The 22449-nt window shown below is 37.0% G+C and overlaps 1 protein-coding gene across 1 annotated transcript in view; it reads left to right on the top strand.

Moving 5' to 3' along the window:
- The window catches only part of LOC149237038 (callose synthase 3-like), a 305860-nt gene that overhangs the window by 222246 nt on the left and 61165 nt on the right, over window positions 1-22449 (top strand). The window contains exons 30-37 of the mRNA XM_089372560.1: window positions 9005-9114; window positions 9223-9348; window positions 9483-9551; window positions 9785-9974; window positions 10081-10192; window positions 10857-10976; window positions 11074-11189; window positions 11393-11476. Coding sequence (XP_089228686.1) covers window positions 9005-9114; window positions 9223-9348; window positions 9483-9551; window positions 9785-9974; window positions 10081-10192; window positions 10857-10976; window positions 11074-11189; window positions 11393-11476 — 927 coding nt within the window. The remainder of the gene's footprint in view (window positions 1-9004; window positions 9115-9222; window positions 9349-9482; window positions 9552-9784; window positions 9975-10080; window positions 10193-10856; window positions 10977-11073; window positions 11190-11392; window positions 11477-22449) is intronic.

The following is a 22449-nucleotide window of genomic DNA, read 5'->3' on the forward strand; positions in this document are numbered from 1 at the left end:
CCCAAGGAAGCAGTATGTGAATAATTTGAAAGGAGAGTTCATGAAGATGTGTCTATAACTACTTAATCAACATCTGATGTTAAAAGGGATTGGCTATGACATCTCCATGAAGAAGTTATGAAGACCTTGATAAGTATGATGAAGAAGGATAACCTCAATAATGGAAGCCTTGGAGATGGATTCAAAAGGATTTTGATGGTGGAGAAAAAGATGTTATGATGAAGGGCCATCATAAAGAGGTAATTTTGGTGTGATGTTCACTTTTGATTTTTTGAAAGCAGCTGGTTGGATTGGAATAGGGCTACCGGCAGAAGGTTGTATAAATTCACCTACAACTAGTACACATAAATTTGGATGGATGATTTTCAGAGGAACATGACTTGGAAGAAGGTAACAATATGAAAGATAACTAGATGATGACAAAGAAGATCACTTTCCGATGGAATGAAGGATGACAGGACTAGCATTAATTGGTTCAACACTATGTTTCGTTGAAGAGAAGTGATGTAGGAGATGGCCGAAGCCCTACGAAGAATTTATAGAAGAAGATGGTCCATGATGTAGAAGTTGAAGTTTGTTCATGACTTGATGATGTAGAAAGAGGAGCCCTACAAGCAACTGATAGTATCATGATCTCCACGGAAGAATAGATAGTTGTTGTTGAAAACAAGTCCCTAGTTAAGAGGGAGCTTGGGTATATTCCTTTCATGTGAAGGAATGAGAAGATCCTCCCTTGTTGAGAGGGAAAGATCGACACATCATTCTTGTCTTCATATCATGAAGAAATAATGGTGGATTGGGTAAGCATTTGATACTGATACCGATACTCTTTGAGGATGAGGTAGGGAATCCAATAGGCAAGAGTAGTCAAAGAGGAGATTCCTTGAGGATGTATAATTCCAAGAAGGGAATGGTCCTAAAAGGACATACCTTGTGAACATCCAGATGGGGTATGTGCCTTTTAGAGACAATGATGAAGGTGTCTATAAATCATTGTCTCCCCAACATTGTGCTCTAATCTAGTGGAGAGATAGAGATGTTAGTCAAGGCCTTGCTATATGACAATGCTAGTTGATATGACGAGGTGCACTGATATAAGCTATAAAGATAGCTTATGAGATGGCTTACCAATCCGCCTCTTCTTATGAGAATTCTTCAGTATGAGAATGTCCATGTACCTTCTATGTATTATGAATAGCTCCCTAGTTAAGGAAGTGTTGAAATATGTAACTAGGTTCGTTCTTCATAATCTTTTATGTATTCTTGATTTTATGTATTTGATGTAAAAGAGAAAGAAAATTTATTATTATTTTATTAGCATGGGTTTCATGCTCTAGATCAATTTGTTTTAGGTTAAAGCACCCATTGTGTGCTTCTAGGTTTTGTCATAGAGTCTAGGAGTCAAAAGAGTCATTGTTATATCTAATAGACCCTATTGGGAATTTTGTATCAAGTCAAAATAATTTATTTGAGTCAAACTTGTGTCAAATGACCCTCCAAGACCAAGTCAATGTAGCAAACATCAAGTCTGCATGCAAGAAGATGAATTCAACCTCATAAGGGCAATGCGTACTCCAAGGACAACTATATATAAGAAGACAATCGACCTCATTTGGTATATCATCCAAGAAGCTCGATCACAAGGATAGGAAAGAGACCTAAAGGGATAAGTGAAGAAAAAAAGAACTCAAGAATGGAGAACTGAAATCAAAAGTTTGAATTTTGTGACTCATTGCCTCACATGTGCAAAAAGTAGGGCATCATTTTGTTGCAGCAAGGTCCAAATTACAATCATCGAAAGGATTTGAAGTTTGGTGTAAAAAGGATCAAGTTTAGAAGTCGAATCATTAAGGAGAAAGAAGCACCCTAAGCGAAGGAAGAAGAAGACCCCTTTTACCATATTACTCCCACACATGCGAAGTTACAGTTATTGCAGGAAGGCCACAAATTGTAGGACTGAAAAGGGAGAGTGAAAAAGTGTTGTAGGGGTTGAAGTTGAGGATTTGAAGAAGGTTGACTATAATTGATTTTGTTGAGCGATAGTATATTGAAAGAAAGGTTGACTTGGTCTTGGAGGGGTCTTGGTCTTGGGTCTATGGGTCTTGGAATTCGTCATTTGAAGATTATATAAGAAGAGAAGAATTTCTTGTGGGTTTTCCTCTCTAGGAGAGGTTTTGGCCCTGGCTAGCAGCCTATATGTTGTGCTCACTTGTCTACTTTGATCTTCATATTGAGATAATTGTTTTGATGATAAGAACACAATAATAAGAACTACAAGAAGAAGTAAATCTCATAAGCAAGAAAAGATTTAGTATATCACAAAGCAGTTATGAAGTTTAGATAAATCATCACTTCTTTGGCTGCCTAGATTTCTCAACATGGTATCAGAGCTAAGGTGACAAGGAAAGGCAACTTGAAGATCATAAGGGCCAAATATAAAAGGAGGAACATCAAGGAGATCTAGTCATCACATCACAAAGATCCTATCATCTTGAAGGAAGAACTCTTGGAAGAAGAAAAGAAGACCTGAAAGATCGCACCTCCATCTCAAAAAAAGAAGGATTTTACACATTTAAAAGTATTTTGGGAAGCCTCCACATTCTACATCATCGTCCAAAGGAAGCAAGAAGAGCAATTCATTATCATCAAAGGAATCAAAGTGATCTCCCTCATATTGAAGAAAAGATCAGACCTCAAGCATTTGTGAAGGAAGAAGAACATCTCTCTCTCATGTTGAAGAAAAGGGACCATCATTTTGAAGAATGTAGATCATCCCTACCTTATTCTAAATCTCACACTCTAGTGGAAGACATCATCAACAAGGAGGCGTTTTCATTTGTCAAGTAAGTACCTTATATTTATATCTCATCCTTCAAATCAAATGACTATTCTGCAAGGAGAACAATAAACTTGTTGGTACATCAAACTACCTTGCATGGAAGAAGATAATAGATTTGATTCTCATAGAAAATGAAGTTTTTGAGTATGTCAAGGGCTCCATCACAAAACTTCCTCAAGAACAATATCAAGCATCATCAAAATATAGGAAAGGAGAAATAAGGGCTCAAAGAATCCTCATTGAATCTATCAAGTATTCTCTCATTCTCTTTGTAGAAAAATTGAAGACATCGAAAGAGATCTATGACAAGTCGGTAGAGTTGTACTCTGTAAGTACAACTCGGGAAATAATATCTTTAAGAACCGAATTATACAAAATGAAAGTATCAAAAGAATAAGGTATAGCTTCATATCTCATGAAGGTATCTCAAATTAGAGATCAACTACAAGAGCTAGGAGAAGCAATGTTAGATCTAGAGATGACCATTTGTGTACTCAATGCACTACTAGATGAATAGGGCAACTTTGTATCAAGCATCTATTGAAAGAAGGAAGGTACACCATTCAGTGATATATGGGCATCATGTAAGATTGAAGAAACTAGATTAAAAAGCTAAGAATGACGTTGGATCAAATGAGCAAACAAAAGCATTTGCAACTATGACAAGGAAGAAAGGAAAATTCGAGCCTTGAAAGAAATTTCATAAGAAAATTGACATGTCTAAGATTCAGTGTTATGAATGTAATGAATATGGGCACTTCAGAAGGAATTGTCCTAAACTCAAGAAGGGCAACAAGAGAAGAAAAGAAGTGAAGCCCATGTGACCGAAGAAGTAGAAGAACCATAAGAGAAGAAATCTATGAAGGAAGAAGTGAAATACCTCTACTATTAAAGGTCTCTCATACATTAAGTTTATTTTCAAGACAACAGTAATGGTAGAAGCATTACAATTATGGTAGGTAGCAGTGAATGAGATGGCATCATTATTAGAAGCACAAAAGGACAGTAGAAGTAGCAGTTTTCACAATTGGAGTAAGTCATCTAGCAAGATTGGAAGATAAGAGCTCATCACACCTCATCATCATTAGAATGAAGTATTTGTAGAAAAAGATCATCAAGATCCTCCACCAGAATCTTTGTTGAAAAGGTTCACCTCTACTTGGAAGAAGCAAGTGTTACATAGATAGTCTACATTCCACCTAGTGTGGGATCCACAGTTTGGAAGGATGAAGGTATGGTGACAAAGAAGTGCATCGTGATAATTTAGTTGAAGTATTTTCATCTTCAAGCAAGAGAAAAGGAAGCTGCTAAAGGAAGTCTAGATGACCATATGAAGGAAGAGGTATGCATATATTTGGTAACTTTTAATAGATAGATAAAATCATGTCATCACTTAATTGCAGATAGAATTTTTAGAATGCTCTATCTCATGAGCATGATTGAAGAAGAAGGAACTCTTCCGTCTAAATTAAACATAAAGGCATAAAACAATATGCCTTGAACTCTTCTACATTATGACATGATAGAATCAACATCATATGACCTCATATGAGGTGGTGGACAACAATTGTCTCTATGCAAGAAGAGCTATGTATAGAGATCCCAAGGAAGAAATATGTGATGAAGTTGAAAGGAGAGTTCGTGAAGATGTGTCTACAACTACCTAATCAACATCTGATGTTAAAAGGGATTGGCTATGACATCTCCATGAAGAAGTTATGAAGACCTTGATAAGTATGATGAAGAAGGATAACCTGAGTAATGGAAGACTTGGAGATGGATTCAAAAGGATGTTAATGTTGCAGAAACAAATGTTATGACGAAGGGCCATCATAAAGAGGTAATTTTGGTTTGATGTTCACTTTTGATTTTTTGAGAGCATCTGGTTGGATTGGAGTAGGGCTACTGGTAGAAGGTTGTAAAAATTCACCTACCACTAGTACACATAGATTTGGATGGATGATTCTGAGAGGAACACGACTTGGAAGAAGGTAGCAATATGAAAATAACTAGATGATGACAAAGAAGATCACTTTCCGATGAAAAGATGGATCACATGACTAACATTAATTGGTTCAACACTATGTTTTGGCCGAAGCCCTACGAAGAAGTTATGGAAGAAGATGGCTCTATGATGTAGAAGTTGAAGTTTGTTCATGACCTGATGATGCAGAAAGAGGATCCCTACAAGAAGTTGATAGTATCATGATCTCCACGAAAGAATAGATAGCTGTTGTTGAAAATAATTCCCTAGTTAAGAGGGAGAGATAGACACATCGTTCTCGTCTTCATATCATGAAGAAAGAATGGAGGATTGGGTAAGCATCTGAGACTAGTACCGATACTCTTTGAGGATGAGGTAGAGCATCCAATCGGTAAGAGTAGTCAAAGAGGAGATTCCTTGAGGATGTATAAATCCAAGAAGGGGATGGTCTTAAAAGGACATACCTTGTGAACATCCGGATGGGGTATGTGCCTTGAGAGAAAATGATGAAGGTGTCTATATATCATTATCTCCTCAACATTGTGCTCTAATCTAGTGGAGAAATAGAGTTGTTAGTCAAGGCCTTGCTATATGACAATGCTGGTTGATATGATGAGATGCACTGATATAAGCTAAAAATATAGCTTATGAGATGGCTTACGAGTCCGACTCTTCTTATGAGAATTCTTCAATATGAGAATGTCCATGTACCTTCTATGTATTATGAATAGCTCCCTAGTTAAGAGGGAGTGTTGAAATATGTAACTAGGTTTGGTATTCATAATCTTTTATGTACTCTTGATTTTATGTATTTGATGTAAAAGAGAGAAAATTTATTATTATTTTATTGGCATGGGTTTCATGCCCTAGGTCAATTTGTTTTAGGTCAAAGCACCCATTGTGTGCTTCTAGGTTTTGTCATAGAGTCTAGGATTCAAAAGAGTCATTGTTATATGTAATAGACCCTTTTGAGCATTTTGTGTCAAGTCAAAAGAATTTATTTGAGTCAAAGTTGTGTCAAATGTCCCTCGAAGGCCAAGTCAGCCTAACAACCATCAAGTTGGCCTGCAAGAAGATGAAGTCGGCCTCATAAGGGCAATTCGTACTCCAAGGACAACCATATATAAGAAGACAATTGACCTCATTTGGTATATCATCCAAGAAGCTCGATCACAAGGACAAGAAAGCGACCTAAAGGGACAAGCAAAGAAAAGATCTCCAGAAAGGAGAACCGAAATCAAGAGTTTGAATTTTGTGACTCATTCCCTCACACGTGCGAAAACTAGGGCATCATTTTGTTGCAGTAATGTCCAAATTGCAGTCTTCTAAAGGAGCTGAAGTTTGGTTAAAAAGGATAAAGTTTAGAAGTCAAATCATTAAGGAGAGAGAAGAACCCTAAGCAAAGGAAGAGGAAGGCCTCTTTTACCATATTACTCCCACACATGCGAAGTAGCAGCTACTACAGGAAGGCCAAAAATTGTAGTGTTGAAAAAGGAGAGCGAAAAAGTGTTGCAGGGGTCAAAGTTGATAATTTGAAGAATTTTGACTATAATTGACTTTGTTGAGCAGCAATATATTGAAAGAAAGGTTGACTTGGTCTTGGAGGGGTCTTGGTCTTGGGTCTAAGGGTCTTGGAATTCGTCATTTGACGATTCTATAAGAAGAGAAGAATTTCTTGTGGGTTTTTAGGATAGGTTTTGGCCCTGGCTAGCAGCCTATATCTTGTGTGCACTTGTCTACTTTGATCTTCATATTGAGATAATTGTTTTGATGATAAGAACACAATAATAAGAACTACAAGAATAATTAAATCTCATAAGCAAGAAAATATTTAGTATATCACAAAGCAGTTATCAAGTTTAGAGAAATCATCACTTCTTTGGCTGCCCTAGATTTCTCAAAAAATGTTATATGGGAAAAAAAGAATGGGATTAAACCTTTTGACCACTCAAATATACATTTGAGGATTAGTCAACTACCCCATAAGCATAGTATATTTTTGAGCATTCAATCATGGTCAGAAAGTCAGAATTTTCAGAATTCATCATCATCATTCAACTTCTGGTCATCAATTATAATCCAAATTCTAGTATGATGAATATAAAGCCATGTAACACATCTAGGTAGGTTAAAATTTTTGCTAGAGAGTTCACTCTAAGGAGTTTTCTTTCCTTAGCTAATTATTTGTGTTTATCAACACTAAATAATTGGTTAAGTTTTTCTCCCACATATCCCCCAAAGCTAGAGTGAGGCTTGATGGTAAAGTCTTAGGTGAGTCCTAGTGTATAGAGTTGATGTAAAATACCATACTAGATCATGTCCGAAGTTTCGCAAAATTTGGTTATGTTTGGAGGTCAGTTTTTAATTGTCAAAATTCCCCCGCTGAACAGGATTTTTATGTAATATTTGATGTAAAATGTAAGAAGTGTTGTCCGTAGAAGTTGTAGGGTGTATGGGTACTCAAAATTATACCTCAACACCTCATCTTTCTATCTAGACACACTTTCAGGGTGGAAAAATATGTCTATACCCCTCTAGAGTTGTATATTCTAATCGTTTTTGGATATGCGCAGCCCTGGTTCTTGGAAATGCCTTTGCTCATACCTCACCTGCACGAATCAATAGCTGACATTGAATGGAGAAGTTAGCCAGAAAAGGAGGGAGTAATGTTAGGGCAAGGTGCTATGTATTCTTGCAAGGTAAGAACCTAGCTATGAAGCTATTGAGTTAGAAGATATCCTTAAACAACATCACAAATTGCCCAGTGAACCCAAAAGACATCCCCTGAGAGACAAGGGGATCTCAGGTAGAACATCAGTCCACCAATTATTAGACATTATAGGTACCCTTACCAATAGAAGTAGGAATTGAGAGGTTGGTTCATTATGCAATCATAGAGTAATGCCCTTGCTAAGCATCTATGATATTGGTCTTGAAAGAGGATTATATTCCAGTGATTCGTTGAACGAGAACAGAGTAATGAATGAATTCTTAACAACTCTTAGCAAACATTGCCAAAAGATGTGCATCGCCATCTCTAAGGGTTTCTGCATTGTTCACTGTGTGGAAGATCTGGTGTATGTTTTTGAGAGTGAAGTTAGCTCTCTGTCGGCCTTTTATGCGATGTAGTGTGATGAAGTACATCATCGGTTTTTGGACAAAAAAACCTTGTTGATCAAAGATGCTCAAGCTTTAGACTTTGTAGCTTATTCTGACTCCAGTAGCTTTTCAGAATAGGATTTTATGGCCATTGTATATACCCTTGTTACATTTTGGTTTGCTGTTTGTGAATATTTTTCTATATATATTAAAAGACAACTTTACAAAAAAGAAAAGGAGGACAATTTCCCATCTAGCTCCAGAGTTCAACAAGTTCCAAATTAATTTCAGTTAACACTGGAGTTTCTGTGTATTCTGAAGGATAACTTGTACTTGGTGAAACAACAAGAAGAGGGTCAATTGCACTTAGAGGTAGAAGACATCTTCAAATCCTCAAGTAAAGAACCATCTGATGTAGACTTCTGCTTCCAACAATAAAAGCATTTGGAAAATTAGAGTATTAGCATTCATAATGGAGATCGAAGTGGCATTATTTATAAATTTTGAGGTTCATTTTTTGGGTTTGGTTTAGTGTGCTTTCAGTTTTTTTTTTTTTGTTTTTTATACCTTTTTTCTTGTTTCTAATTTTTTCTTAAGTGGGATATGTTGCTGTCGTTGTGCAAACTTTGCCAGAAAGGCTGAAATGTTTCCTGTTAGGGTTAAAACGTTTTAGTGGCATTTTGGTTGTGTTTCCCTGTATTTCAGTATATAGAATGGGGAATGGCTTTTTAAGGGATTTGAGAGGCTTTTCTGATAACCAAAGTACATATTTCGCTTGACTGTAAATTTCATGAAGTCCAGTATTATTTTTCATGAGTTCCAGTAAGATTTGAAACGCATTATAATCTGAATGAATGAAAATATGTACTTGATAGATGTGCCTATGGATTGCCCCTTTTTCCTGTTATTGAAAAGCATATATTCCTGCATTTTTCATTTGAAAATCAAGTTAACAAGATTTCCATTTGGCACCTTTTTTTCACCTTACATTAATACATACAATTGAGAAATAGAATTTTGTTTGTAATACATACTGTCATTTTTGTTTCAGCAAAATAATATAAATTGAGTTCTTATGACAGTGTTCTGACGCCATACTACAAGGAGGATGTTCTTTTTTCATTGAAAGAACTTCAGCTGGAAAATGAAGATGGTGTCTCCATTCTTTTCTATTTGCAAAAGATTTACCCAGGTGAAAATCTGCGAACAAACAGTGGAGGTTGAAAATTTCAACTTTGTGATAAATATTCTTTTTATGTTTAACTGTATATGATGTTGATGGCTTCTGCATTATTTATAGATGAATGGAAGAATTTCCTACAACGAGTGAGTTGTGATACAGAGGGTGACGTCTTAGAACTAAAAGAAAAAGTGGAAGAGCTTCGGCTTTGGGCATCTTATAGAGGGCAGACTCTGAGTAGGACAGGTATGAGAGGAATGTGATTACTGATTCATTGACTTTTGAGTGCCATATACAATATTTGCTTAAAGTATATAAAATGTAATCCTGCAATTCTTCCATCACATGTCAATTGTTTGTCTACACTGTTATATTTGCAGTCAGAGGCATGATGTACTACCGGAAAGCCTTAGAACTCCAATCGTTTTTGGATATGGCAAAAGATGAAGGTTTGAGACTATTACAGAGATCCCTTAATGTCATAAAGTTTGGAGAAACTATGAATAACATAGTCATGGTTCCCTTAATGTTGTAATGTTTGGAGGAACCATGGTTGAAACTAAACATGGTTGAATGCTTTCTTACTACGTTTTATTTCTTTGGGATTACTTCTCTTGTGCCAAGAAACAATTACTTGGGAGGCACAGTAACTGAGTAACACATTTTGCTATTTCTTATACAGAGATTTTTGAAGGCTACAAGGTACAAGAGAATATTCAGGATGAGCATAAAAATAGCCAGAGGTCATTATGGGCACAATTGCAGGCAGTGGCAGACCTTAAATTCACATATGTTGTATCATGCCAAATGTACGGTATACATAAGAGATCTGGTGATGATCGTGCAAAGAACATTTTGGATCTTATGTTATCGTAAGTTAAAGATTGCCATGACGACTATATTGGAGGCTATAAAAGTTTTGAAATTGTGACTTTATTTTGAGTTCATTTTATTTAATCAAAGTCTCATGCTGTACAGATACCCATCTCTACGGGTTGCTTACATTGATGAAGTAGAAGAGAGAGAGAAAGATAAGTCCCAAAAGGTTTATTATTCAGTCCTTGTGAAGGGTGTGGATCAGCTGGATCAGGTATTGCTTTTTCTTTCCTCCCTTAGATGCCTTTCCAATCCTTAATATGCTTTGGCTTTCAGCTGCAATTTGCATCTTATCAATTTTGTTGTCTAGAATATTGCACTAAAATGTTAATGCTTAAATAATGTCAAGGGGAGTGTGTGGTAACCTGTAAACTGTAGAGGTCAATTAGTTCAACATGGAAAAGACGCCATTATTGTTATTTATTATTCTATGAGTTTCATATTTTTGTGCTGTTAAAAAATGGAGAAAGATGCTTTGAGGCTTATTACTGAAGCTCTCTATTAATCTGCATGCACACATAGTGCCTACTAGAGTCTCTGGTCCACGAAGTCCTTATTATACAATTAGAGTTTGGTTTGGTTTGGTGTTATGATTTTTCATATTGCAAATACCTTTGCCAGCACTTTTTTCAACGTGTATTCCTTGAAAATTTCATGTCTGATGCTCTACAATGGCCTTGAATTTCTTTTCCTTGTTAATGAAAGAACATATGGCTTCCATTAAGTGGTTGTCTTTTAATATCTATATTGAATTAACAATATATTGCTGAGGTGTATGGAATAAACATGTTGATGGATTAGATTGAATGGCTGATTGTCAGAGTTTTTGGCTAAACATTTTGTTGTGATTATTGTAACTGAGATTGCATAATTTATAGGAAATATATCGCATCAAACTTCCTGGAAGTGCTATCCTTGGTGAAGGCAAACCCGAAAATCAAAACCATGCTATTATTTTCACTCGCGGTGAAGGTCTGCAAACAATTGATATGAATCAGGTGTGCTTAGCTTCTCCGAATTGTATAGCTTTATTTATCTATTTTTTTTTGTTAATAGTTATATCTGATGTATACAAATAACTTTGTGCTACTGCAGGACAACTATCTTGAAGAAGCGTTTAAAATGAGAAATCTGTTGCAGGAATTTTTTGAAGACCATGGGGTGCGCCCCCCAACAATTCTTGGTCTGAGAGAGCACATCTTTACGGGCAGGTGTGTTATAATCATTTTATGGTTGACAATGAGGGTTGGTAGTATTGTATGTAAATTATTGGGAAACAAATGTGTTTTAGGTCTTCAGACATTCTAATTTAATTTGGATTCATGGCATGAGTAGGAATTCCTATATATGTTGTTCGATAAAGTTCTTTCATTTTGAATAAAGGATTGTGCTGTGTTGTTTGTGGTTGGTGCAGTGTATCATCACTGGCTTGGTTTATGTCAAATCAAGAGACTAGTTTTGTTACCATTGGACAGCGGCTGCTAGCAAACCCACTTAAGTAAGATATCTTCATTATCATGTTTAATTCCTTGCAATAGATATTAATGGTTAAACATTTTATAATTAGTGGTCCTGGAGTGAGACCTAAAACTACTTCTGGTTGGCTAAGAGCTCTTCTCCATAAGTAACGGAACAGGTTAATGGCTTAAGAGCTAGAGGGATCTGGCAGGAGTGGAAGTCTGCTGACCCCTTATGACCCACCAGTGGGTCATTTCAGGTGCTGTGGTTTTCCTTGAATGATGAGCCTGCCTGCATTCATGGATAGCAGCTAGTGATGACTCTCCTCACTGCTGGTAGACAACTGAGTTACGATAAGTTTTGCAACCTTTGGAGAGAAAACATCTTGTAATTATTGATAAACATTTGAGAGCGACTTTGACAAAGCATATAATGAAATGGACTTGGCTGAATAAATCCTTAGACTTTAGTTAGGAATGAAGCTGCATTAAAGTTAGGAGTGCTTCTTGTCACATGCATCTTATTTGGCATTGTTTTAAACTTTAAACGTGAAAGATGGAGCTCTTTAGTTTGTAAGGGTAGTCTGATGGAATATTAGGTCGGATAAATATAATTCTTGTCTAATTTGAAAGCTATAATGGCACATTCTTTAAAGAACCTATTTCTCTTACAAATCAATGTGTTTAAGTGAAGTTCTGGATTTTTACACTATCTTGGAAGAAAAAGTATGCTATATTGAAATAAAGGTATATAAGTTATAACACAAACCTCTTATATATCAATTCGTTATTTCCTACTATGCATTGTTTCTTAATGTTTTATCCACAGTATAAAAGACCAAATAGATTGTATAGTTTGAAGTTTGAACATATCATGGCATTATTGTGATCTCGTGTATCATTTGTTATGTTTGTTTTGCTTTGTGCTAGCATGTCTTTGGTTTTTGTGCATGTTATTTGAAATAATCTGAATATTATTGGGCATACTTATGTGCACTTTTAGCACTTATACTAGATTAACACGGATATTTAAAGATTAGTTTGGTTTGTAGTTTGTTGATATTTTCGAAATAGATATCTTGAAAAGAAATTTTTGAAGCTCGAAGGAATTTGGTCAAAGTAAAACTGTGTTTGGGTCTTTGTTGGATCTCCACTATAATGATAATGGTGTAGCTGGTAAAAATATTATTATTATTATTATTATTTAAGTTAATGATGCATCAATGGCTACACACCCATTCCCCTCATCACTAGTCAGTGTAAATATACATTGTCACAAGGCTCTTTGTAACCATGAGGCATATCAACGTATCATTATTCAATCGTATATTACAGATTGGAAAATATATTTTGTCAATTCAAGATTAAATAGGATTTGTTTTCATTTATTACATTTGGTGTTAGACCACTTATACCACCAATTTTGAAGAACAATTGATGGAATTTAATTGGTGAGGACATCATTAAAAACAATATGGGGTCGAAAGTTGCACTTTCAAGAAAAGTGAATTACAACCAATGAAAAAGGTGTTGAATTTTTGTAGCTATGGTCAGTCTTCATAATTTATATTTTATCCCTTGTAATGAATAAATATTTTGTAGGACATGTTCTTCATGTCATTTTGATTATTTAGCCATTGAAAGCATTTATATAAGACATGTTCTTCATGTCAGATTTAAAAGAGAATTTTGAAATTTGATATTTGAATTTGTCTCCAAGATGGTCAAGTCGGCCCCATTGAAGAGGCACACCCATTTGCAAAGGCAGAACACTATATAAAGGCATTTGACCTCCTCCACAAAGGCACCATTCAATCAAACACAAGAAATACATCTTTTGGGCATCCAAGCGAAGGATAAGGACACAGAGGACGAAAAGAAGGAAAAAGTTCATCTCTCTAGCTCACACCTTTCTCTCCTAGTTTGCACGTGTGTTTCTAGGCAATTTTCTGGGCAAGTTGAATTTTTGGGCAGACTGGGAGGTTGAATTTCGGCCTAGGGTAGATCAAATTAGGCCAAATTGCAGAGTAGATTGGGAGGCTTGACTTGAGGGTTTTTGACCAGGTTTGACCATAAGCATTGTTGGCATGTTTGATGTCATAGTTGACTAGTTGCATTAGATGTATCTCTTGTTGAATTGAAGAATTTCTCTAAGAAAAAGGTTGTTGGGTATTCCCCCAAGTGGGGTTTCCTAGGGTAAATCTTGTGTTCTCTTTGTGCATTGTGATCTGTATTGTCCTTGTGGTTTTATGGTTGAATTTTTGAAGTGTAATTGCTTACTGATAATTTGGAATTGTTAAAATAATATCTATATCATTCGAAGTAATTATCAATATTTCAGAAATTTGTGCTTGTATCTATTGCACTTGAAAAATCAACAAAAGGTAGCCCTAGGCTAGCCTAGACTTTGTGGGTGAAAGGCATTTTACTTTTTTTGACTAGTAACAAGGAGTATTTAGAAAGGGGACAAAACCTGAACATTATGTGGTGATTCATTACTTCTTGCACTATATGTTAGATGATGCACTATATGTTTTCTTTTAATTTCTAGAGTAATGCGCAACTGGGCCAGTCTCATACTCGCATGTCATGGGGTCAATTCCAACCATTACGATTATAATCCCTAGGTGAACTGCACCGCACACTAACACACAACCCCATGTAAGCAATTGGGGATTTGAATGTGGGACCTTGTACTCACATTTACTTCACATTTTCATGGGCTTGCCAAGTGAGCTCCTTGTGGGGTGCTGATGATGCACTATATGTTTGATGAAGCAACATTTAATAAATGGTGCTTATTGGATTAGTAAGTAAAATGGGTGTTGTTTAACTCTTATTGGGGGTTGGGAGTCAAACATGTTTGCCTTTTGATTGCCGGAGCTACAATGAGACAAGTTTTGCAATATGGGACTTGGAATATTGCACGATCTTTTGCTTATATTTAGTCGTTGTTGGACACTATCTTATGTGGATTTTTTTTGTCATTGTAGATAATTGTAAATATTAGTAATATGAATAGATAGGACTGTGAGAAGGTAGACAAACCTCTTGGAAGGTGAAACCAAGAGTCACTCATTTGTTGTATTGAATATGGTTCAAGGCTTAATGAAAGGTATCCATTTTTATGGACTTATATCAGGCAGCGGTATCATATCAAATTAACTCCATGATTCTTTGCAATGCTTAGAGTAGAGAAGGTTGAAAACTTTAGAATGATTTTGGTGCTCAGAAACACCCATTTGGCTTAAAGTGGGGGGAATGTTGGACACATAATCCTACAAGATTTTTGTATCATTGTAAATAATGGTAAATATTAAGGATATGAATCAATAGTATTAAGTTGAGGTAGGAGAACCTCTTGGAAGGTGATGCCAAGAGCTCCTTATCTATTGTATTAGATATGGTTCAAGGCATAATGAAAGGTATCCATTTTTTTGGATATTCTCTGACAGTCATGGAGGGAAAATTTTAACCGAAAGGGTTGATGGTAGAGGCACTATCCTTTATGGTTGTAATTCTGCCCTCTTTTAGATAATTTGCAACGTTTTGTGGATTTGTTTGCCATTTAGTTCGGGAAGGTGTTGATTTTATACGGAAAATGCTATTGTTTCGAGCCAACTCAAGGGTTTGTGTAGAAGTTGATCTAAAAGAAACTACCTCTATTTATTTCTATCATAATGGTAGATGGGGTCCAACAACATAAGGTTCGCTATCTAAATTTTCCCAACGCTTGCTTTGTATGTCAAGTGTAAGACCACCTTGTTATATTTGTCCCTCATGAAAAACTCATCAAAGTTCTTCCCGGAGTGTAGGTGCTGCAACTTCGAATGTTTTTGTTGATAAGTTTGGTTTTCCTCAAGTGGGCACGAAGGATGATTTGCGGGCCAAGGATGGTGGGCATTTGATTCCCCAGTTTTAAGGCTTTGTTGGTGAGTCGAGTATGGGCGTGCTTGTGGAGTTTGCTAGGAGTGCATGAGGCCTCGTGTCATAGCCATCTTCAAATTGAATTTCGTGAGGGTCTATTGATAATTCCCTAAATTAAAGCATTATGTGGCTTCTTTTGCAAGAAATAGTGATTTGTCGTAGGGTATGGATGTTGATGATAATTGGCAAGTAAAGTCTAACAAGCGGGGAGCTTTATCTCCGATTTGTTTGGACAAGTTTGGTAGAGTAGCGAGTTCCACTCTACATGGAAATTCCTTCAAGGATGTTGTTGCCTTTTCTATAAACAAGGGTTCTTCTATAAGGAATATAACATTGAGAAAAATATTTAACACTCTAGGAAACCCTTTTGTTCTTAGAATGAAGCTTGTCTTTCTTTCTTTGGATGCAAGAAGGATGATGATCCTAGGTTGTAAGTAGATTGTTCATGGAATGCTTCCAAATGTGTCATTGGATATAATCATTTTGTAGGAGGTTTGTGTTTTGAAACGACATATGTTATGCTTGGAATGGTTTCTTCTAGACTATAGATCATTTTTTTTTGGGGGGTGGGGAGGGGTGATCTTGGCTATTTCCACATATTTGTAGTGTTTTGTTATAGCTTATGCCATATGGTTGTGACATTGATAGTAGGTGTGTGTGTATCATTATGTTGATTTAGGATAGATTATGGTATTTTGTTTAGTGTACGCTACTAATATCATACCACTAGGTTGAGTTTTTGGTAATGGATGGCGTCTTCCCTGTTGGATGCATAGTGGATTGCTAGTGGTGATTTCAATATGGTAGAATAGGAAGGTGGTCAAGGTGTTGGTGTGGGAGCAATTGTTAGTGGACCTAAAAAACATGCTTGGGTGAGATGTAATGTTGGATATTTCCTCATATTTGTAGTGTTTTGTTATAGCTTATGGTTGTGACATCGTTAATAGTTGTGTGTGTATCATTATGTTGATTTAGGATAGATTGTGGTATTTTGTTTAGTGTGCACTACTAATATCATACCACTAGGTTGAGTTGTTGGTAGTGGATGGCGTCTTCCCTATCAGATGCATAGTGGATTGCTAGTAGTGATTTCAATATGGTAGAATGGGAAGGTGTCAAGGTGGTGGTGTGGGAGCAATTGTTACTATGTTAGTGGACCTAAAAAACATGCTTGGGTGAGATGTAATGTTACTCTTTAGCTCTTTGATCCTAACTTGGGAAAAAGGCTTGAATATGTGGGCTGATTTACTTGGTCCAACTTTAGGTAGGAGAATGATAGGGTGCATTTGTGCTTGGACATGGTGTATGGATCTCATGATGACATCTCTTTTCATGGTATTACAGGCCAATTAATATGTTAATTGAGGCATTGGGTGATATCATTTTCCCATCTAGACTTGTGTTTTAGTGGGGAATGTGGTGGACTCAAAATCCTCATCTTTGTAACAGTGAAATGTTGCGCGCTTGTAGTTCCTCGAGTTCTATGGCCTTGTTCATAGGATTTGGAACCTTATCCCTTGGCCCATTGGGGACACAGGTTGGTTGCTGTAGTGGGATGATTCTATTCAAAGAAATTTCAAGTTCATGAGAGGTTTAGGGCTCATGATTGCATGCAAGTATAGATGGGAGCTTTGGGAGCCTATGTAGAAGTTGGTGGAGGTTTGTATCTGGTTGGAGGAGGATTTATATGACATTGTTCATCAATAGGATCCAATTTGGGTTGAGTTGGTAATGCATAGAGAGGAGGAATACGTGTCTAGAGGAGCATGGGTGCACTCTTGTTTGGATTTAGGAGGATGAGGAATACAAGTTTTCTTTGACTTTTTGAAGAAGAAAGTGGTGAATGACAAGGTGCTTGGTGTTTGTAGAGCTGATGGTTCACTTGAGGAGTATTTGACCAAGATTTGAGGCATGTTTGGTGAACATGTTCATTTTTTTTTTCTCTTGTCACCCTTCGTTGATTACGGCTGTGGCTGCCAATAATTCTTGCTATAGGGTGACACCCACAAAGTATGTATTGTAAATAATGATCGATTAGATAGGGAATTTACAAAGGGTAAGCCTTGTACAACTCTATGCTTCATGAAGAGTGGGAAATCACTAGGCATTAATGGTTTTCCTTGTGATTTATACAAGCCCATGTAGGATTCTATAGGGTATGGTTTTTGTTTTCTATTTTTTGATGCCTTTTCCATGGAGTGTTTGATGAAGGTTCTTAGTTGGGGATTTATTAAGCTTATTTTGAAGAATGCTGCCAAAGATTCTATAAGCATGTGGTATTTTATAACCTTGTTGAGTGTCACCTATAATATTATGACCAAGGTTGTAGCATTATGGGTGAGAGATGAAGCAAGGGAGATTGTGTGCAAGGAGTAGACATGCTTTGTATAAGGGTGCTCTTTTCTAGATATCGTGATTTTTGCTTGGGAGTCTATGGAGTGGGCTAGGTATATTGGCCAATAGGTTGTCTTTTTGAAGATTGACTTTGACAAAGCTAATGATCAATTGATTGGACATCTATCACTAATATGCTATATTGTTTGGGCTTTGATAATGATGTGTGGGTATGGTTAGTGCCCTTCTTGTGCCTCTGCATTTGTTTGGTGAATAATACATTGTCTTCTCTTATTTACCTCTTTAGATCAATCAGACAAGTGTGCTCCATGGTACCCTATCTTTATGTGTTGACAATAGATGCCCTTGATTATTTGTTGGAGTCTATCCATTACATGGTCTTTTGAGGGGTGTCTCTGCTAAAATAATTTAGACATGATGAACAATATTTTTGTAGATGATTGACTACTGTATATGCGAGCTAATTAGAATTTTGTGGTTGGTGTTAGAGGTTGTTTTTTGTGTGTTGAAAGGCCTTTAGTGTGATTGTTAATGATTATAAATTGATGGGTTGATCTTGATGAGCCTCCTTAGATTAATAGCTGGTTGGTCTTGATGAGCCCCATCCATAGATTCTAGTAGCATGAAATTTTGATTGGCCTGATGTTATTGCTATGTATCTTGGCATCCTCTTTGGTTTGGGTCTTTCCTCTTTTGCCATTTTGGATTGGTGCATGGAGTAGCTGTAATAATTTTTTTTTTGGCAATACAAGGATCTTTTGTTTAATGGCAAGTTGACTGTGGGTGGTAAGGATTCTGAAGGCCATATTGTTCTTTGCTTTAGATAACTGCATTACATAATCTACACATTGAATCCACCCCATAATATTATAACACCATTAGCAATTACGTAGAAAGAACAATATCATTCGAAATGCAGCGGAACATAAAGGAACAACAAAAGAAAAACATGCACAAAAAGAGACACTAGGATTTGGTCGAAGACCAGGGCAAAACCCCACAAGGGAGAAAACCCACAATCAATTCTTCTTCTTCTATTAGATTTCATCAATTGTTCATCTGAGATACAAAGTACAATGAGAAACATCAACAAGCCACAAGTCAGTTCACAGTTTCATTTGTGAACTTAACAAAACAAATACAAGAGAGCTGCTATCTTTATATCACTGTCATACCAACACTATCAACATTGTCTTCATTGTCATGCCAGTATAATTATTGTCATAGCAACACTGTCATCCTATCATCACCCCACAGAGAAAAAGTAATCACCGTAATATTACTCCATGTTTCCTCAAGTTTTTTCAATAAACTTGCCTTGTTATTACTGTCTTAATGGTGCTAGATCATTATTATGTCATTTGCATAAATATTTGATTATAATCCTTTTAGGGTTTCTTTGTTTCATGGTAACTTAAGCAACCAACACTAGGCTTCATAGTGTTATCTAGACTAGCAGAGACTAATATAGATGACCTTGCTGTTGCAATATATTAAATGGCGTATATAGATACTACTACATATTTGATGCCATAACAATACTATTTGATGCCATACTAATACTGGCTTGGACACACACACACACACACACACACACACACACACACATCTATATGTGTGTGTGTGTGTATCTATACACGATGCCAAAATATGATGCCATACATATTATACAGGGATGCCATTTATACTGCAGAGGAACTATGATGCCAATTATACAGAGGAACAATATGTGTTGATGCGAACCAGATCATAGAGAAACAACGTTTGTCGATGCCAACCGTGTATTGTATAAAATCATTGTCAAAATCCATTTCCAGTATCATTAAAGGTTCATACAACAATGTCATATTGCGTTATTACTGTCGTTCAAAGATGCTCCAAGTTGTGGCTCAAGGATGATATGGTGTGCCACCAAGCACGAGATACGACCCACTGTCACTAATGCATGCCACTAGAGGTGATACAAGCCACTGTTGCATGCCACTGTCATATGAAGTACAACCACAAACCAATATTGTTAATCATGACAATTAAAATAATGTGTCCTCAAGAAAGCGATGCCATTGGGGAGTTTAGGAAACGAGTCAGAGGATAGTGAAATAGAATTATCATAAGATATTGCAAGGTGTTAGTGAGATGCAATGTGATCGAGCCAGAGTACGAGTGAGCTCCACAAGCTAGACATAAGGAGAATAGGGCATGACTACTACAGAGAGCGAGTTCAAACCATGAGAGAAAATGCGAACCTCATATCACAAGGAAGATTACGAACTTTAGACATGAGACGAATTCTGCCCCTTGGGATGAAACGATCTTCCTTCTTATAACCTTCCACAAGATTGAATGAGGAGCCAAAAAGTGTCAAACCGACTTTGAATTCTCATGGCGGGAAATAATTTTAAGTTTGAATTCAAATTTGAATATATAAATTTTCTTTTAATATTTGCTTCAAAATAATATTCTTTATTGACCATAGGGCTTGCAATTTGGGGTTAAGGGTTTCCCTAAGGGGAAGTTCGTCCTGACGCTGCCCAATTTTCAACACTCCCTCTCAATTAGGGAGGAATTTCCATGACATGATTCAGTATAGAGAGGCAAGCAACAACATCACTACATCTCATGTCATAGAAGAATAATGCACAATCAATGGTAGGGGAGATCAATCCTCAAATCCTACTAATCCCCAAGTCAAATCATATGACCTTCATCTCTACTATATCAAAAAATATCCATCACATGACATCTCGTCCTTTGATCATCAACTAAACAATCTTAATCCAATAGAAGAAGAAGAAGAATTATCGTAGGAGAGTCCATCTCAACTCACATTATAATCATAGGGGAGCATTTGACTTCCACACTCTATCCACTAACTAATACAACCCTCTGAAGTAGAATCATCATCGTCATCAAGTCATATCTTGTCTCAACTCATATTTGTCCATCTCCAGCTGATGAACAATCTCAAATCTGAAGAAGAATGATTTGACATCATAGGGGACCCCAACTCAACCCACAACAACATAGGAGAGCTAAGCTCAATCCAGAACAACGTCAGGGAACCTTGCTCAATGTGGAAACACATCAGGGAGCCCAGTTCAACTAGGAACATCTTCTAGCGGGGAGCCCAAAGCTACAACCCAGGAAACTTTGCCAACGAGGATCCCAATGCTACAACCCGGGAAACTCTGCCAGCGGGGAGCCCAATGCTACAACCCAGGAAACCACAAACAATAGGAGGAATGCCATTTACCTTATGAGGTAAGGATAACGCTTATCCCACTGCCTCGCGATAATAGGAGGGATACCATTTACCATAAATGGTAAGGATTGTGTCTATCCTATTAATTGCTGATCTTCCCAACTTGACACTCAAGAGTCAGTGGTAGAACACCTGCATCTCTAGCTTGAGCGGAATGCCACTTACCATAAATGATAAGTATAACGCATAACTCAAGCAACCATCACCCATTGGCCAGATGGGTGGGAAAGACAAATGCCAATTGGTGTATACTTTATCAAATCCAAAGGTCTCTCAACCCCAGGAGCTCTAAGGCTCAATTCCTCACCCTAAGAGCTCAGACAAGGGGGAAGAGCTAGCTTAGTGTCCTCGATCAACCAAGACCCTTACCCAGGAGGGTAACATACATCAATCAGTGCTACTCTCTGAAGATCAAAAACATGAGGTGCTCATATTCGGTATTGGCTCAACAGTTCTCTGAAGAGGACCAAGAGCAACAGTTCTCTATTTTTCCTGTTTATTAGGACATCAAACAATAGAGCAAATACATGTCATAAAGAAAGGAATACCATATTTATCTTTTCTCCCTCTCACACAGCGAGGTAGTTGTTGGAAATACTGAGATGGGGGGGGGTGAATCAGTATTTCTTTTTCCGACTAGTGTTGTTCCAGTTAAAACATTTATATTCATAACACAAGATGCACAACAAGAATAAATGATTTTATTAATATAATCTTTGCAGTAAAATAGATACAATATATAGATGGTTGCAATCAGTTGCCAAGCACCAACTTGGACTTTGGTGAGGCTCCAACCTCCAGAGCTCCAACTCTATTTCTCCAAGGTACCAATCTTGGACTTAGGAGCACCAACTCCCAAGGACTTCAATCCTTCCAGTTCCTGAGACACCAGTCCAAAGGACTCCTATCCTTCCTATCTCTGAGGCACCAATCCCAAAGACTCCAATCCCTCTTACTTCTGAGGCACCAATCCCAAAGACTCCAATCCCTCTTACTTCTGAGGCATCAACCCCAAGGACTCCTATCCTTCTTACTTCTGAGGCACCAGCCCCAAGGATTCTAACCCAATCTTGTCAAGGCACATTTGATAGTAATGTTCTGCTCTCAGAACTCTTCTCTACTGAGTTTTGTCTGTTTATAGCTTCACTGTAGTCTCCATGCTACAGCATCAATGACAACTAATCCTCTTATGAAGGAGTCTTTACAACTCTTCATACTGTCCACACAGATTCTCCAATAGCCTTTGTGCTCTCTGATAATGTCTTCACACAGCTTTAGTCAGTCTACTGTTAGCTGCACTAAGCTCTGTATAAAGAACAACTTTCTGTTCAAGCATATGTTCTCATTGAAATAGTGAATGCTTCAGCATGACTGTTTCTCTGCTGGCTACTTCTCCCCTTCGACTGTCTACTGTCCTGTTGGTCCTTCGTCCCTCTTTCTGTTCTGCTGGACCCTCACACGGCCTCTGTT

Source organism: Pinus tabuliformis, chromosome 8, assembly GCF_031772625.1.
Source record: "Pinus tabuliformis cultivar Carrire ecotype Pingquan chromosome 8, CPIR1, whole genome shotgun sequence".
NCBI classification, from domain to species: Eukaryota; Viridiplantae; Streptophyta; class Pinopsida; order Pinales; family Pinaceae; genus Pinus; species Pinus tabuliformis.